Source organism: Capricornis sumatraensis, chromosome 8 (genome assembly GCF_032405125.1).
Source record: "Capricornis sumatraensis isolate serow.1 chromosome 8, serow.2, whole genome shotgun sequence".
NCBI classification, from domain to species: Eukaryota; Metazoa; Chordata; class Mammalia; order Artiodactyla; family Bovidae; genus Capricornis; species Capricornis sumatraensis.
The window spans coordinates 98136775-98155286 of record NC_091076.1 but is presented as its reverse complement, the minus strand read 5'-3'; the positions used below and the strand labels follow the sequence as shown (position 1 = coordinate 98155286).

The following is an 18512-nucleotide window of genomic DNA, read 5'->3' as shown; positions in this document are numbered from 1 at the left end:
CTCCAAGGCTCCTGGTAGGCGCCCCTCTATCTGCCCTGTTCATACAGGGACCACCAGCCAAAAGCAGTCCCTGGGAGCTCCCGTCCTGCCCCCACCATCGAAACTGTCCATCTCTTTCTCCCAGGACCTTACCTGTGTGTCCTGCTCTTCCATGTTAACACCTGCAGCTCTCCTGACGTGCCCCCCCCACACACACACCCCTTGCATTTTCTTGCTCCAGTTCCCCCTCCCTGCCCATAGGTTAGATCCCATGGGTCATGGAGGAGGAAGCTATCGGAACTATCCCCAGAGCCTGGGAATCTTCCTTCTTCCCGCTCCCCATCCAACATCACACCTTCCCAAAGCTCAGGACAAGGTGCTACATGTTCACACATCTTCCTTGTCTCCTCCCTCCAAGCAAGATGTGGTGAACAGTGGCAGGTACAGGCATTCTCTCCTTCATGCCCCCGGCAGACATTACTAATCAATCCCCGCAGTCTCCTCGCGCCGAGTCTGTTTCCAGCCCACATGGTCTTTGCCCACATCTCCAGGCAGCCTGGAGAATTCCAGGGACGGCAGAGCCTGGTTGGCTGCCGTCTGTGGGGTCGCACAGAGTCGGACACGACTGAAGCCACTTAGCAGCAGCAGCAGCCAGGCAGCCAGAGCAGCTGATCCACGTCAGCCTTCAAGATGAAATCCGTTTGCCGTTCCTGTTTTAGGCTGACCCCGCCGGGCCCCTCACCTCGGCCCGTCCTCTGGGTCTGCCCTCACGTCTCACATCCGATTCCTTTCTGCGTCACGGCAGGGTCGAGGTCATGGGGGTATAGCCAGCTGTGGTTTTCTCTGTTCCCCGTAGGCTGAAGCCACACAGTTCCCAGAACTCGGGCCCAGGAGGCAGTTGAAGGCACGGGGGCGTTGGCCTCGAGTCCCCGAGGGAGAAGAGGACCTGGTTGGTTTTCTGTCAGTGCAGAGGGGAGCCAACCCCCTGCTGGGGCGAGTGTGGTGCAGGGCTGCGGGGGTGATGCTCTGTGTCCAGCATCTGTGCAAAAGCAGCACCCGGGCCCGCAGGCACACCCTCCAGTTCCGACAGCGCCTGCTCGCCAACCTGCCTGCCCTGGCCCCAGGGCAGGCGGGAGGTGAGTAGCGGGACCGCAGGCCCAGGGCGGGGTGGCCGCCCAGCACCCCGGGGGCTGCACGCTGCAGCTGCCCCAGCTGCCCGCCACCCTGCTGGCCCCTGAGCCCAGGATGCGAAGATGGCCAATGCGTCTCTGCCCACGGTGGTGCCTCTGGGCCCCGAGAGCCTACGCCCCTTCACCCGGGAGTCCCTGGCAGCCATAGAGCGCCGGGTGTTGGAGGAGGAGGCCCGGCAGTTGCGGAACAAGCAGATGGAGATCGAGGATACCGAGCGGAAGCCGCGCAGCGACATGGAGGCTGGCAAGAATCTGCCGCTCATCTACGGGGACCCTCCGCCGGAGGTCATCGGCATCCCCCTGGAGGATCTGGATCCCTACTACAGCGACAAGAAGGTCCGCGCCGGGGAGGCCTCCCTCCACCTGTCTGTCCCTGGTTCATCCGTCTGCCTGTCCCAGGCCTCACAGCTCTCTCCCTGCTGCAGACCTTCATCGTGCTCAACAAGGGCAAGTCCATCTTCCGCTTCTCAGCCACTCCTGCTCTCTACCTCCTGAGCCCCTTCAGCATCGTCAGACGCTGCGCCATCAAGGTGCTCATCCACTCATATCCTGGCGGAGTGGGGCGAGCACAGGGGTGGGGAAAGGCAGGCAGGGGTCAGGGATGGGCAAGAACGGGGCGCTCTGGGTGAGGAGGCCCTCTGTCCTCCTCTCCTCCCCACCTGCTCCCTCACTTTCCTTGACCCTCCCCCCAACGCTGTTCAGCATGTTCATTATGATCACCATCCTGACCAACTGCGTGTTCATGACCATGAGTGACCCGCCTTCCTGGTCCAAGCACGTGGAGTAAGTGCCCCGCCCCCACTTCCCCCGGTTCCCCAGTGTCTCTGCTCGGAGGACGCCCCAAGTGACCATTGCTCTGTATTCCAGGGGGACAAATACTGTCCCTGTCACTCCATCAGCACCCTAAGTCCCCAGAGTGGCACACACTGGCCCTCTCACCGATGTCCTCAGCCCCCTGGGTCCTCCGTCCCAGGAGGCCCGCCTCTGCCACCCACATCCTGGCCCTGGCCCGCCCTCTCCCCGCCAGGTATACATTCACAGGGATCTACACCTTCGAGTCCCTCATCAAGATCCTGGCCCGAGGTTTCTGCGTCGATGACTTCACATTCCTCCGGGATCCCTGGAACTGGCTGGACTTCAGCGTCATCATGATGGCGTGAGCAGGGGCCCCAGGGGGGCGTCCAGAGCCCGATGCAAGGGAAGGGAGGGGGCCAGGCTGTGGAGAGGGCAGCTGAGTGGGCTGGGTGACCGTCCGAGGCTGGGCTGCAGGGCTGTGGTCCGGCGTGCACAGTGGGCTGCACCTTTCCAGGAGCTGTCACTCGGGGTCTGACTTGGAGGCTGTCCATCCGGGTGCCCCTCCACACAGTACATGTGACCTGGCCCCCAGGCCGCCACCCACTGGGCGAGCTGGGCTACCCTTGCCACTCCCCCACTCCTCAGCAAAGTCCCTGCAGTGTCTTTCCCACCCAGGCCCCGATAGGAGCCTATGGTCCCTGACCTGTCCCCTTGCATCTCCACGGTAACCCCAAATACAAGGATTCCTTGGGAATCCTCATTCTGGGCCTCGTTCTGCCCCATCACCCACCCCTTGGCTCTGACACAGCCCTCACACCTACCCCCCATCCAGGTACCTGACGGAATTTGTGGACTTGGGCAACATCTCAGCGCTGAGAACCTTCCGGGTGCTGCGGGCCCTGAAAACCATCACAGTCATCCCAGGTACAGGGGAGGAGCAGGGACCCTCTGCCTGGGCCAGCCGGCCTGCCCCCTCGCCCATGCCTGGAATGGGGCACTCAAGTTCTGGGAGCCTGACCCAGGGTCATAACCCTCCCAGGTGGCGTAGCACCCTCATCAAAGCCTGGACACAGAGTAGGGGGGGTCCAGTGTGTCTACAGGGAGAAGAAGAGGCCCCAAGTGGGAGGATGGGCTTTGAGAGGCAGCACAGCAAGGTGGTTAGAGCACAGACTCTGGAGCCAGACTGCCTGGGTTCAACTCCCATCTCTACCACTTCCTGACTTTGACCTTGGTTAAATGGCCACCCTGTCTGCTTCAGTTTCCATATCTGTGAACTGTGAATAATGACAGTACTGCTCACTCAGTTACTATGAGAATTCAAAGCCTTGATAGCAATAAGGTGCTTAGAGCCATGCCTGGCACTGGGAGGTGGTGGTGGTTTAATCCCTAAGTCGTGTCTGACTCTTGGCAACCCCATGGACTGTAGCCCACCAGGCTTCTCTGTCCATGGGATTCTCCAGGCAAGAACACCAGAGTGGGTTGCCATTTCCTTCTCCAGGGGATCTTCCCCACCCAGGGATCGAACCTGAGTCTCCCACATTGCAGGGAATTCTTTACCAACTGAGCTACCAGGGAAGCCCTGGGATAGGGTTCATGCTTTAAATAAAATAAACAGACTGGACGGAGCAGAGCACTCCAGCTGAGAGACACAGAGGGACTCAGTGACGGAAAGTCCACACCCTGAGAGCTCAATAATGAACACATCACATACCCGCTGAGCCATGAGGCCAGGGCAGTTCCAAAGTAATGCATCGAGAAAAGCATGAAATAAATAAAATCTGGATCATCCAGACCCTCAAAAAAGCATGTGAAGAAACTGGAGAAGGTTCATTAAAGGAGAGAAGTGTAGTCACTCACTCATGTCCAACTCTTTGCAACTCCATGGACTGTAGCCAGCCAGGCTCATCTGTCCATGGAATTCTCTAGGCAAGAATACTGGAGTGGGTTGCCATTTCCTTCTCCAGAAGGAGAGAAAGATGATCTGAAAGGCATGGAGAACAGGCTCTGGGACACAGGGAAGTTGTCTTAATGCTAGGAAGCACCTTAGTTTTCTCTAGTCCAAAGCCCTTGTGAATTGCAGTTGAGGAAGGAGGGACGCCCAGAGAGAAGGCAACTCGGCATGTTAGCCACTGAGTCAAGGCCACAATACCTGCCCTCAGGACCACACTGCGGCATCCTCAGAGCCCGTAGGGCTTTTATGATGAAGCTGCTGAGCATCTCTCTTCATACCAGGATAAGAAAAGGAAATAAATATTGAAGCGAGAGACACCCTGATTAGGCCCAAGGAAGAAGTTATGGTTCTTCCATAAATGATGGGATCTGAGCCTATGCCTTTGCCTGTTCAGAGGGGCAGAATGCAATAGTATTGCAAAGTCAGCCTAGAGCTTCTTTGAGTGAACCCTGCTCTTCCTTGGGTGTTAACAGGCTAGAAGAGAAAGGGTTCTGTGTCAAATAAGCTGAAACATGGTATTAAAAAGTTTTTGTTTCTGCAGAACTTTCCCAAGCCTCTGGTAGGATAATCTACATAAAGACCCTCCAGAAGGGTATCACGGGGTTAGTTGTTGTTGTTGAGTCGCTAAGTGGTGTCTGACTCTTTGCGACCCTATGGACTGTATATAGCCTAGCAGGCTCCTCTATCCATGGGATTCTCCAGGCAAGAATACTGGAGTGGCTGCCATGCCCTCATCAAGGGGGTCTTCCTGACCCAGGGATTGAACCCACATCTCCTTCATTGGCAGGCAGATTTTTTATTACTGAGCAACTATGGAAGTGCCTTCCAAAAGCACGATTGAACCCCTTTCATGAAGGGCGCAGCTTGTGAGATTAGTGTTCTATGAACACTTTGGGAGTCCTGACTTAGTGACATTTATGAAGTTACACCGTGTGCCTGAGTGTTGTTGTTCTCCTGTGTTAGACAACACCCTGTGGAGTCTTCATAGTCCATTCTTCTAGTGGCTGAGATTCGGTGGCCACTGGAAGGCTCGAGATGGAGGTTGTAATCAGAGATGGATGGGGCTAATTTAGGAAGGCTTCAGGGAAGTAGCGCCCCAAGTAAGCCAAGGCCCAAAGGAGATGGAGCAGGCAGAGGCTCGGAGGTGCTGAGTCGGTGAGTTACCCCCTGCCACACTCTCCCGCTCTCTGTGATCAGGGCTGAAGACCATCGTGGGGGCCCTGATCCAGTCGGTAAAAAAACTCTCGGACGTGATGATCCTCACCGTCTTCTGCCTGAGCGTCTTTGCCCTGGTGGGGCTGCAGCTCTTCATGGGAAACCTGCGGCAGAAGTGTGTGCGCTGGCCCCCGCCCTTCAATGACACCAACACCACGTGGTACGGCAACGATACCTGGTACAGCAACGACACCTGGGACGGCAACAACACCTGGGACGGCCAGGAGAGCTGGGCCAGCAACTCTACCTTTGACTGGGATGCCTACATCAATGATGAAGGTAAGAAGGGAGGGTGGGGAGGCCAGTGGGGTCTTTCCTAGCCCCATTGGCAGCCCCTTATGTGAGATAAAGAACATGAGGAAGGGACTTCCCGGGTGGTCCAGTGGCTAAGACTCCATGCTCCCAACGCAGGGGGCCCGGGTTTGATCCCTGGGTGGGGGAACTAGATCCCACGTACCCCAACTAAGTTCTCCTGCTGCAACTAAAAATCCAGCATGCTGCAATGAAGGTCCCATGTGCTCAGACCCCATGTGGCCAAATACATAAATAATTTTTTTAGAAGAAGATCATGGGGAAGATCTGAGTGTGAACCCAGCACTTAACAGCTCAGGTAACCTCTGACAAGTCACTTCATCTTCCTGACTCTCAGAATCTTTACCTGTAAAATAAAGATCACAACACTGCTCTCAAGTTTCCCTGCTGGCTCAGTGGTTAAGAATCTACCTGCCAATGCAGGAAACCCGGGCTTGATCCCTGGGTTAGAAAGACCCTTGGACAATCCGCTCCAGTATTCTTGCTGGGGAATCCCATGGACAGAGGAGCCCGGTGGGCTACAATCTATGGGGATGCAAAAGAGTCGAATCCAACTTAGCAACTAGATAGCAACGGTTACCCTCTCAAAGGGTTTACAGCAAACAAGGGTAACAGCAAACACGAAATTGTTAGGAAAATCCTAAAGCTTTGGCTAGGAAAAGCAACAATCCCTATGTGCGGGCTCCTTGTTCTCCTCCATCGTCCCGGCAGGGCCAGCAACAGGCACCCACATCCCGTTCACATACCCAGACTTCACAGGTGCACACACACAAGACAGCGTTCTCATGGAGCCACTCCTAGTCCACACGGTGCCTCCTGGCAGCTTAGAAAATGGACATGGAATCGCCAGCTTAGAAATGCCACCTTCTTCAACCTGGCATCCTGGATTCTAGCTCCCCACTCACCCCTCCACTGGGGGTCCTGCTCAGGTACGTGGTAGCCCCAGGCACACACATACATGTCCCCCCATCTCCCTCTGTACCCCCACTATACCCCATACAAGGCACTGCGCTGACACTGAAATGTGTCTACCCAGAGAGCTTAGGACTTGGAGCTGCCCTTAAAGGAGAAGGAAGAGAACAGATAGCTAATGAGAACATGCTGTATCACTCAGGTGAAAGGGGAAGTCGCTCAGTCGTGTCTGACTCTTTGCGACCCCGTGGACTATGGTCCATGGAATTCTCCAGGCCAGAATACTGGAGTGGGTAGCCTTTCCCTTCTCCAGGGGATCTTCCCAACCCAAGGATCGAACCCAGGTCTCCCGAATTGCAGGCAGGTTTTTTACCAGCTGAGCCACAAGGGAAGCCCTTATGGCACAGGGAATGCTACTTAATGCACTGTGGTGGCCTGAGTGGGAAAGAAGTCCAAAAGGGACTCCATGCATATATGGAGAATGTATGTGGCAATGGATATGTATCCATGTGTGTGTGGCTGAATCATTTTGCTGTACAGTGGAAGCTAACACAACTAAAGCAACTATACTCCAATAAAAATTATTAAAAAAAAAAAAAAGGAGCGGGAAGGGGCACCCTGAGAGCATCTACGTGGCGGTGCCCATGGTCCACACAGATGTGTCCACGGGTGTGCAATGGGCACTCTGCCCACAGTGTCCATGCGCTGACATGCTTCCTTTGTGACCTCTGACTCCCACAGGGAACTTCTATTTCCTGGAGGGTTCCAACGATGCCCTGCTCTGTGGGAACAGCAGCGATGCTGGGTGAGTGACACCCAGGAGGGTGGGGGGTGAATGGAAACAGTGGCCCCAGGGTTGCCAGAAGATGGGGGATGATTGGGGATGAGAACCTGGGGTGGATGGAGGTGTAAAGACAACTCGTGAGCATGCACGTGTTTTCAGGATGCAGACAAGACTAAAGGATGTTTTTTTTTTCTCTCGGAGTGCCCCCCATGTGGCCCCTAGTTGGAGCTCTCCTTTCTCCCTAACACCAGTCCCCATCCTGTCCACAGGCATTGCCCTGAGGGTTATGAGTGCATCAAGGCCGGGCGGAACCCCAACTACGGCTACACCAGCTATGACACCTTCAGCTGGGCCTTCCTGGCTCTCTTCCGCCTCATGACCCAGGACTATTGGGAGAACCTCTTCCAACTGGTACAGTGGCCCCCTGCCCTGCCCTGCCCCTCAGCCCCACAGCCCTACCTCCCTCCATCTCCATGGCCTCCTCGGGGCTTGGTAGGACCCTTACCAAAGCCATCCCTTCCATGGGACCCCCCCGATCAGTGGCCCTATATATGGGTTCTTGGCACCTCTGGCATTTGGTTCCTGCCCAGATCTGAGCCCCAGCCTTTTCTTCCTTTTCCTCATTTGCTTAGGAGCTGAGATCTAAGCTTAGCACAGACTTCCAGGCCTCTTCACAGTAACCAGTAGGGCTGCTTAGACACCAGTTCTGCCCATAATGATTTACCTTCCACAGTTTGCAGGTGGGCAGGTTGAGTCTGGAGAACAATGCCTTCCAGTGCCTGGTAATGTTTCTAACATCGACAATGTTAATACTAAGAGTAATAGGACTTCCCTGGTGGTCCAGTGATTAAGAATCTGCCTGCTACGTACACCTGTGGCTGATTCATGTTGATGTATGGCGGAAATCAACATAATATTGTAAAGCAATTATCCTTCAATGAAAAATAAATAAAAATTTTAAAGTAAAAGAAAAAGGCCACAACTAAGACCTGGCACAGCCAAATAAATAAATATTCAAAAAAAAAGAAGAAAGTGAGTCTGCCTGCCCATGCAGGGGACATGGGTTTGATCCCTGGTCCAGGAAGATTCCACAAGCCATGAGGGGCAACCAAGCCCATGCGCCATGACTACTGACCCCATGCTTTGGAGCCACACTCTGAGACAAGAGAAGCCACCACGACGAGAAGCCCGTGCCCCACAGCTAGAGTAACCCCAGCTCTTCGCAACTAGAGAAAGCCAGTGTGCAGCAACAAAGACCCAGCACAGCCAAAAATAAATAAATAACTGTAATAATAGTAACAACAATAGCTTCTATTTGCTGAGCTCTTACTAGATGCCAGGCATCATGGGGAAACTAGGATTCAAGCTGATCCCAAAGCCCACATTCACCAACTTTTTATCCTGGATCTCTGATCTCAAGATGTCTGGCCAGGGTCCTCAGGGCTCTCTGAGTCAGGAGCCCAGGAAGGTCTGGGTCCCAAGTTCATATATTGAAATGCCCCAGAATGTGGTTTAACCCATCAAGGGTGGCCGTAGAAGAAGATAGAAAGCTGTCTCTATTTGCAGATGACATAATTATCTATGTGCGTGTGTGCTAAGTCATTTCCGTCGTGTCTGACTTTTTGCCACCCCATGGGCTGTAGCCCTCCAGGATCCTCTGTCCATGGGATTCTCCAGGCAAGAATACTGGAGTGAATTGCCATTTCCTCCTCCAGGGGATCTTCCTGACTCAGGGATCGAACCCACATCTCTTATGTCTCCTGCTCTGGCAGGCAGGTTCTTTACCACTGGTGCCACCTGGGAAGCCATACCTCACCTCAAAAGCCCTCAAACTTCCAGGCTCCGTGAGGGATCCTTCCTGTCTGCCTCTCTGGGCAATGGTTGTATGGAGGGGGGCCCTGGGTGAAAGCAGGCAGGGTACCACGTGACACTTCCTCCCCTTCCCTCACTCCAGACCCTTCGAGCAGCCGGCAAGACCTACATGATCTTTTTCGTGGTCATCATTTTCCTGGGCTCCTTCTACCTCATCAACCTGATCCTGGCTGTGGTAGCCATGGCCTACGCTGAGCAGAACGAGGCCACCCTGGCCGAGGATCAGGAGAAAGAAGAGGAGTTTCAGCAGATGCTGGAGAAATTCAAAAAACAGCAGGAGGAGCTGGAGAAGGTCTGGACTTGGGGAGGTGGGGGGAGGGGAAGATCCGGGGGTCTCCCTGCCCCTCAGCCCGGGTACCCTGGGCAGGCTGAGGGGCACGGGGAGGTGTGGGCTGGGGGCTGCGAGACAGGGGACGGGGAGCAGAAGGCTCAGGTGGAGGTTTGGTGGGGTGGGAGGCTCCCAGGCAGTAGAAAGAGTATTTCGTAGCTCAGTGCCTCAGTTTCCCCATACATAACCAGGAATCTGGAGTAGTTAAACCTGAAGTAGCCTTCCAGCTCAAATGCCTATGGTTTTATGATTTTTTTATGGGCAGTGTCTGGGTCCAGGCTGAGGGAAAGGTGGGTGCTGATGAGCCCCCAGGGAGCAGCTGTGCATTCACCCATCGCCTCCTGAAGTGCAGGGTCAGTCAAGGCTTCAGAGAAGGAAGGGTCTTCAGGGATGAGGGTCCTCAGTCACTTTGGTCCCTCCCCTGTCACCCCCCGCCACCAACCACCCCTATTGCAGTAGACTGGGTGAAGGCCAAAAAGAGAGGTCCCCAGCCTGAAGGACTCAGGAAGAAGCTCTGAGAGTTCATTCCCATGGCTTGGCGATGGACTTTATGTCCATTACCGTTGCTGGTCCACAGGCCAAGGCTGCCCAGGCTCTGGAAGGTGGGGAGGTGGACGGGGACCCAGCACACAGCAAAGACTGCAACGGCAGCCTGGACACATCAGCAGGGGAGAAGGGGCCTCCGAGGCCAAGCTGCGGCACAGACAGCGGTATTTCTGATGCCATGGAAGGTGAGTGCCCAGCATCCCCAGACCCATCCTGCCCACCCTGGCCATCGGGCCACTCAGGCTCCCGGGGTGGGGGCAGGGAGGGCCTGGCTGGGCCCAGCTTCAGGACAGTAACTTAATATTGGCATCGAAGAAATGGCCGTGATAAATATAGTCCTGGCTTAACCTGGCCCGATTCTGGCCACAAGGCCAGGCTGCGGCGGGAACTGGGGGCTTCCGGGAGGCCTTGTGGGCTGCCAAGGCAACGGGAAAGGACAGGATAAGAATACTAACCAGGAAGGCCCAATGTTCCGGAAACTGAAGATCCTGTTCCACAAATATCTTCTGGGTAAAAGCTAAAGGTCAAAGTCAAACTCTGCCCAGATAGAGCCAGAGACCCCCCAAAAAAAACCCATGCTGCCCCCCAGGCCTCAGGAGACTAGGTTAGGGTAACAGGGAGAGGTGGGTAGACATACGCATGGATGGATGGACAGATGGATGGATGGTTGGAAGGATGGATGGATGAATGGAGAGATAGTGAGTGGGTAGGTGGGGGGATGGATGGGTGAGTGGATGGATGAGTGAGTGGATGGGTAGGTGAATGGATGGATGCATGGGTGAATGGATGGACAGATGGTTTGATGGATGGGTGGGTGGGCTGAAAGATTAATGAATGGGAAGAGACACAGGTGTGTGGATGGATAAGAGGGAGGGAGGAGGAGGAAATGATGCAGGAAAGGAAGATTCAGGGAAATCTGACATCAGAAGGGATTTCTTGCCTTTTGGCAGGAAGAACTTGAAGGACTTTGCAAACCTCTATCCCAGTTGACCTTGCCTGAAGGGCATCCAGGTGTCTGTGCCCTGACAGAGAACACCCCAGGGGATGCTGGGCAGAGCCAGCCAAGGAGATCACTCAACACTGCCCTTTCTGGGACCACTGTGGGAAGTTTGGGACCTCAGACACAATTTGAGGCACCTGCAGTAACACCTGGGTTGGGAGTGGGGGTGTTACTGTCAGAACCTGCAACCTTTGGGAAGTCCGGTTTACTAATTGCTGGATGGGGGGAGAGGCTCAGCTGTCCCCTCCCTGGGGTGTCCCATTCAGGCCCTCAAACCCACATGTCTATGAGACAGCCCCTGACTCCTGTTCCCTTTCCTCATCTCTGACATGGGGGCACTAATATTATTACCTCATACATTTTTCGTGGATTAAATGAGATCACGCCCTGGCTGAGAACTCCCATGGGCACCAGAGGCCTGGAAGACCTGGAGGAGATGTAGCATTTCCGTGGGCCTGGCAGAGCCCCAGGGGTTTAGAGCTCGAGGGGCAGGGACAGGGCATGTTTCCAGGAAGCTACCCTGGTGGGAAAGGACCGGCAGGGTCCGGTGTGGAGGAGCCGGCGGCAGCGCGAGGCAGAGCCCCCAGGGAGGACTCGCTGTGCTCCTCAGAGGCTCTGGCCAGCAACAGTCGGAACTGGGACCCAACCTTCTGCAGTGGCCTCCTGCCTCTCCCCGAGGCCCTTGGGCCCCTCCCTAGTCGGGATCCTGGGCCGGCAGCCCTGGGCCATAGTGGATGGAAGTCACCCTATGGCACAGGGGGATTTTGTGCTGAAAAGGTGGAGCTGAAGTAGAGCACTGGGAGAAGGGAGCTGGGCTAAGGCTTCTGAGGGCATGGCTCTTCATGGGGCTGCCCTGGTGCCTCACACAGTAAAGAATCTGCCTGCGATGCAGGGTTTAATCCCTGGGTCGGGAAAATCCCCTGGAGAAGGAAATGGCAACCCACTTCAGTATTCTTGCCTGGGAAATCCCATGGACAGAGGAGCCTGGCCGGCTACAGTCCATGGGCTCTCAAAGAGTCGGATACTACTGAGCAACTCTGGGAGTTGGTGATGGACAGGGAGGCCTGGCGTGCTGCGATTCATGGGGTCGCAAAGAGTCGGACACGACTGAGCAACTGAACTGAGCTGAACTGAACTGAACACCTTCAGTTTCAAGGGACTGGTCATTGGGGGCGCGGAGCACTGAAGGTGGGGCCATGTGGGCGGGGTCTGGGGGTGGGTCTTGAGGGTGACCCACTGAGAGGCGGGGCTTGCGGTGGGCGTCCCTGAGAGGGCGGGGCTTGAGGTGTGGTGCTCTGAGGGGCGGGGCTTGGAAGGTGGGCTCAAAGTTGGAGGCGGAAGAAGGAGCAGGTGAGGGAGCGGATCCTCATCTGCCGTCTGTTTTCAGAGCTGGAAGAGGCCCACCAGAAATGCCCACCATGGTGGTACAAATGTTCCCATAAAGTGCTCATATGGAACTGCTGCACCCCGTGGGTGAAATTCAAGAAGATCGTCCACCTGATCGTCATGGACCCCTTTGTGGACCTGGGCATCACCATCTGCATTGTGCTCAACACCCTCTTCATGGCCATGGAGCATTACCCGATGACAGAACACTTTGACAGTGTGCTCAACGTGGGCAACCTGGTACGGAGGGGACAGGGGAGAGGTGGTCCTTACTGGGCAGGACAGGAGAGGGGCCACAGGGCCCATGGGCTGTGTGGAAATGAGGGGCACGATTAGGGGGCATAAAGAGACAGGCTGGGGTTATTTTCCTAGCATATGGGAATACAGGGACATGAGTTGATGTACCAGGGGAGGTACATGGGGTACATGGGGATCTGTGGAATTTGGGTTTCGGGGTATTTGGGGGCAGAGAGAGTGGGGATGAAGTACGTGGCTTCTTAAGATCAGGACTTCAGGGGTTCTGGAGTCCAGGTCATGCCCTGGAGGCAGAGATGGGGGAGTGGGAGCTTGGGAATGGAGAGTGAAGTGCTGGATGGCAAGCCTCTCCACTTTCAGAGGTTGTTGTGGGCCCCTGGAGAAGGGCATGGCAACCCACTCCAGTGTTCTTGCCTGGAGAATCCCACGGACAGCGGAGCCTGGCGGGTTATGGTCCACAGGGTTGCCAAGAGTCAGCCATGACTGAAGTGACTTAGCCTGGGGGCCTAAGCGAGACCAAGGGACCCAGAAGATTGGGTGTAGAGCCATGGGCACCCAGGCCCAAGAGGCCCCAGCTCACCCTGAAGGCCCCAGGGCATCGTCCCCTAGCCCTGAGGCCCCCTGCCCACTCCATTTCTCCAGCACGACCAGGCCAGCTCCCCTCTCAGCCCTTTCTGCTCCACTATTGTTGACACACACTGATCCCCCTGCTTATCCCTGCCCATTAGGAGCATTATCACCTCGTTGCCAGCCCCGGTGGAGCCTGACAAAGGGAAAAAGCCGCCGCCTCCTCCTCCAGCCCGGCCCCACCCTTCCCAATTCCCTTCTCAATCTGTCCAGGGCAGCCAATGGGCTAGATGCTTCCCGCACCCTGAGGGTGAGGGGAGCCCAGGGAAAGTAAGATGTGAGGCCTGGAGCAAGATGAGGCTGGGGTGGGCGGCATGGGAATCAGACCCTGGGCTCCCCAGCCCCTGAGGCAGGCACATCTACCCCACGGAGATGCCCGAGGCAGCTATGACCAGGCTGGGCTGGAGGGGCAAGGGCGGGCTCGGGACTCGCTGCGCAGCTGCTGGGGTGTGCGTGATGGGCCCGGCCGGCTGCCTGCCCACCCTCTGCCCACACTCTGCTGCTGTCTGGGCACCTGCTATGGTTAGGGACAGCTCCTGGGCGGGGCTCAGCATGTGCCCGGGCAGGCTGTGGACCCGGGGCAGCTGGTGCCCGGCAGGAGGGCGGGGGCCATGCCCAGGGAGCTTTTAGGGGCTCTGAAGCCCTCAGACAAGTCCAGGATTGTGGGGGATCAGCTCTGGTTCTCACTGATCCTCAACTTCACCTCCTGTCTGACCTCCCCAGATTTCAGAATCCACCCAGATTTTCTGGGTCCTGGGACCACCCCCTGCCCCTCCCCTGCAAACTAGGATAGAGAGGCTGTAGGGTGTAGAGACAGGAAACTGAACTAAGCACCCCAAGACCTGGGTTTGAGACCTGACCCCATATGGACAGTCTTTCTTCTCTGGGATGGACGTGGTGATCATCCCTCCCAGCTTCATGGAGATCAGGATACGGATGAGGCCATAGCGTGAAACACAGAATGCTCTACGAGTGTCAGATATCATTATGAGTGGGTTGAGACCCCAGGAGTCACAAGGCCAGGAAGAGATGGGCCCCGGTCTCTGAGCAGTACCCACTCTGCCCGGTGGCATGGCTGTTCAGCTCCTCGTTCATTCACACACCACTGTGGGCCATGGGTATACATGTACCATGCCCGCCCCCTCGGGGCTCTGTCACCCTCTCTCCTGGCCTCGAGGGCTCTGCCCGGAGGTTTAAGAGTGGGGTGGGAGACTCTGGAGGCCCTGTGCCCCTGAGGCTTTGCACACCCCACCCCCCGCAGGTCTTCACAGGCATCTTCACAGCCGAGATGGTGCTGAAGCTCATTGCCATGGACCCCTACGAGTACTTCCAGCAGGGCTGGAACATCTTCGACAGTATCATCGTCACCCTCAGCCTGGTGGAGCTGGGCCTGGCCAACGTGCAGGGCCTATCGGTGCTCCGCTCCTTCCGTCTGGTACGTGAGGCCCCGGGGCCTGGGCGAGGGAGGGTGGGGTGTGGATGCTCGGAGGACACAAGCAGAAGCCCCCAAGAAGCCAGAGGACTGGAAAGGAGGCCCCTCTGCCCTAGTGTGTACCCCTCTGCCTCTCGGAACTTCTCTTACTGGCAAAAGGGAGAAAGAGGCCCTCCCCCTTATCACATAGGGCTGCTGGTAGATCAGAATGGCAGCCCAGGAGCTGCCATTTGGACTTGACTCCTAAGTGAACTTGGGGGGCAGTGGGGCGGGGGCTTCAGCCCATATTGCAGACCTGAAAACTGAGCCTCAGGAAGTTCATCAGTAGTGGGATTGGGACTCTGAATTAGCATCCTTTTCACCACCTTGTAGGGACCTTTCATGCCTCCACAAAAATATAGAGAAAGATCTCCCTCTGTGTGCCTTTCAGCTGGCTCCAGTGGCCATTAGTACCCTGTAGTTCTTGCTTGGTCTGTCCCCCCACTTTTTATGGGGGAGTATCTTTAAGTAAATCCTGAGATTTTATTTCACTTGTAAATGTTTTAGCTTTTATATGTAAGAGACGAGGACTCTTTCTTTTGATCATGTGAAGAGGATGAGGTGGTAGGATCCGAGCATTCCCATTTAACAGAGAGGTAAACTGAGGCCCCATATCCCTCAGGGGGTAGGAGCTGGAGCCATTCATAAGAGTTCTTTCTGGGAAACCCCTGGTGGTCCAGTGGGTAGGACTCTGCGCTGAGAGTCTGGGTTCAGTCACTGGTCGTGGCTGGGCCGGGGGGTCCCTGGGTCTCACCAACCCCTGCCTTCCCCCTGCCCGGCAGCTGAGGGTCTTCAAGCTGGCCAAGTCATGGCCAACGCTGAACATGCTTATCAAGATCATCGGCAACTCGGTGGGGGCGCTGGGCAACCTGACGCTGGTGCTGGCCATCATCGTGTTCATCTTCGCCGTGGTGGGCATGCAGCTGTTCGGCAAGAGCTACAAGGAGTGCGTGTGCAAGATCGCCGCGGACTGCAGCCTGCCCCGCTGGCACATGCACGACTTCTTCCACTCCTTTCTCATCGTCTTCCGCATCCTGTGCGGGGAGTGGATCGAGACCATGTGGGACTGCATGGAGGTGGCCGGCCAGGCCATGTGCCTCATTGTCTTCCTCATGGTCATGGTCATCGGCAACCTGGTGGTGAGTGAGTCCGCCTGGGCGGCTCCCATACCTTCACCCGGAAAGCCCAGGTGTCCAAGGCGTGTCCGTGCCTTTGTTGCTGTTGTTTAGTTGCTAAATTGTGTCTGACTCTTTCGGGACCCTATGGACTGTAGCCCACCAGGTTCCTCTGCTTGTGGGATTTCCCAGGCAAGAATACTGAAGTGGGTATTTCCTTGCCTACGGGATCTTCCTGACCCAGGGATCAAATCCCGCCTTGGCGGGTGGGGTTTTTTTACCATTGAGCCACCAGGGAAGTCCATCCATGCCTTTGTTTCCCTTAAATCGGACTGTTGAAGGGTTCTTTTCCCATGAATCTGTGTCGTGTAACATTGCCGACACGTGATTGTTTTATTCCTCTCCTGACCCTAGATGGCAGTTGTGTATGGTTTAACCCAGTGGCTCTCAAATTTTAACCTGCTTCAAAGCTCTCGTGAGTTTCTCAAAACCTAGATTCCCAGTCCCAGCCCCCCAGAGTCAGATGAGGCAGCTCTGAGCCAGGCCCCCTAGGCCTGCATTTCTAATGAGCTCTGGGTGATGTCCTGTGCAAGTAGTTGAGACCTAGTGTTTTGGGGAAAGTAACATGATAACCGGAGTCAGACTGGCCCGTGTTCCAGTCCCAGCTCCTTCGCCATCTGTGACCTTGAACGAATCACTGCTCTCTGGTCGGCTGGGTTCTCTAACTCCACATGGGAGAAAAGTGGTAGACTCCTCAGGGCAACAGTGCCCAACCTTTTTGGCACCAGGGACTGGTTTCATGGAAGACAATTTTTCCACAGACTGGCGTGGGGTGGGGGGTGGTTTTGGGGTGATTCAAGTACACTGCATTTATTATGGATTTTATTTCTGGTGGTTCAGATGGTAACGAATCCACCTTCAGCGCAGGAGACACAGGTTCAATCCCTGGGTCAGGAAGATCCCCTGGAGAAGGGAATGGCTACCCACTCCAGTATCCTTGCCTGGAGAATTCCATGGACAGAGGAGGCTGGCGGGCTACAGTCTATGGGGTCACAAAAGAGTCAGACACAACTGAGCCACTAACACTTAACACCGTATTTCTATTATTATTACATCAGCTCCCCCTCAGATCATCAGGCATTATATCCCAGAGGTTGGGGGCACCTGCCTCAGTGGGTGGCCGGGGGGACTGACCGTGATGGAAGAAGGCACAGTGTGGGTCGGTACCAGGAACTCCTGGCGCTTTTGTTCCCCTCCCCTCTCACCCTCTGCTCCTGGGAATCAGGCCCCGCGTGTTGGGAGGATGTGGAGATGGCCTGAACTGCATCTATCCTGCCACTTTCTGGGTGGGGCGCTGGAGGAGGGAAGGGGGTGCAGGGGCCCAGGAGAAATGGGATGTGAGGTCGTGGTGCAGCTGACCAGAATTTCTGTGGCCGGGCGGAGGGAGGCGTTTCTCCTCACCTTGTCGACCCTGCTCCTCGGGGCGGGGTCACCCCTGCCAGGAGAGCTGTGCTCGGCTGCCCCGGGCGGGGGCGATGCCACCCTGGGCAACAGTGGGTAGGAAGACGCACGTCCCCACGTTCCGCAAAGGCCGGTGGAATCCTTGAGCTGCTCCGTCAGCGCTTCTCAGATAACGCTGAGCTCTGCTGGGGCAGGGGCGGACCGGCGGCCAGGGGAGTTACCGCGACTGAGGAGGGGACAGTGGGATGGGGTCCGACACAGCCAGACAGCAGAACCCAGGCCGACTGCTCCTAGGAGGGGGTCTTAGGGAGCGGGGAGAGTAAAGGAAACGCTTCAGCAGGACTTGGGGGCAGGATTCCTGATTGGGGGGGGGGGTTGCAGGCTCTGAATAGATGTTTGTGAGGGCCAGTTTAAGGGTCACAGTGGTTTCTGTGTACATGTAAACTCAAAAACATTTCAGGCCCCTACTGTGCCACTTTCTGACTGGGAAACTTTGAGCAAGTTATTTACACTCTGGCCTCAGTTTTTCTCATCGGGAAAATGGGGATGAGGCGGGTAGTGACTACTCTGCTGGTGGTCAGAAGGATTACACCGACCTAAGTGCTCAACAAAGGGCTTGGCCCACAGGCCAGGGGAGTTCAAAAGTTACAGGCATCCAGGGAGCAGTGGCAGATTCCACGCCTGCCACCAACCGGCGCCACACGCCAGGCACTGGGCTCCTGCCACGTGCCAGTTCCTGCGCCAGGGGCTTTACGTGTATTATCCCTACTGCTCCTGACAACCCCGTGAGGCAGGTAATGTTGGCTCTGTGCTCCCCGGAGGCACAGCCCAGAACCACACAGCGAGTGTGAAACTGAGCCTGGGCTAGAAACTGAGTCCGTGTACTTTCAACAGCAATAGCATCAATATCATCATTAGTGATACTAACGATGAGTTAGCATCAGAGTACCAGTGGTGACGACCGACCTCTGCTCATGCTCATACAGCATTCTGAGCACTTTCCGGATGTTAAGCTCTCTCTTTTTAAAAACTTGTATATATTTATTTATTTATGGCTTTGCTGGGTCTTCATTGCCCTGGGGGCTTTTCTCTAGTTATGGCGAGCAGGGGCTACTCTTTATTGCAACGTGTGAGCTTCTCATTGCAGAGGCTTCTCTTGTTGCAGAGCTCAGACTGTAGGACATTCAGGCTTCAACAGCTGCGGCACACAGGCTCAGGAGTTGCGGCTCCCGGGCCCTAGAGCCTGGGCTCAATAGCCGTGGTGCATGGGGTTAGTCCCTCTGAGGCATATGGGATCTTCCCGGATCAGGGAT

At 55.8% G+C, this 18512-nt stretch overlaps 1 protein-coding gene across 1 annotated transcript in view; it reads left to right on the top strand.

Moving 5' to 3' along the window:
* Positions 1-1232: 1232 nt before the first annotated feature.
* SCN4A (sodium voltage-gated channel alpha subunit 4) overlaps positions 1233-18512 on the top strand; it is a 31067-nt gene continuing 13787 nt past the window's right edge. Inside the window, exons 1-13 of the mRNA XM_068977553.1 lie at positions 1233-1505; positions 1595-1713; positions 1863-1952; positions 2197-2325; positions 2797-2888; positions 5113-5409; positions 7096-7159; positions 7408-7549; positions 9093-9302; positions 9916-10069; positions 12272-12510; positions 14414-14587; positions 15406-15762. Coding sequence (XP_068833654.1) covers positions 1233-1505; positions 1595-1713; positions 1863-1952; positions 2197-2325; positions 2797-2888; positions 5113-5409; positions 7096-7159; positions 7408-7549; positions 9093-9302; positions 9916-10069; positions 12272-12510; positions 14414-14587; positions 15406-15762 — 2340 coding nt within the window. The remainder of the gene's footprint in view (positions 1506-1594; positions 1714-1862; positions 1953-2196; positions 2326-2796; positions 2889-5112; positions 5410-7095; positions 7160-7407; positions 7550-9092; positions 9303-9915; positions 10070-12271; positions 12511-14413; positions 14588-15405; positions 15763-18512) is intronic.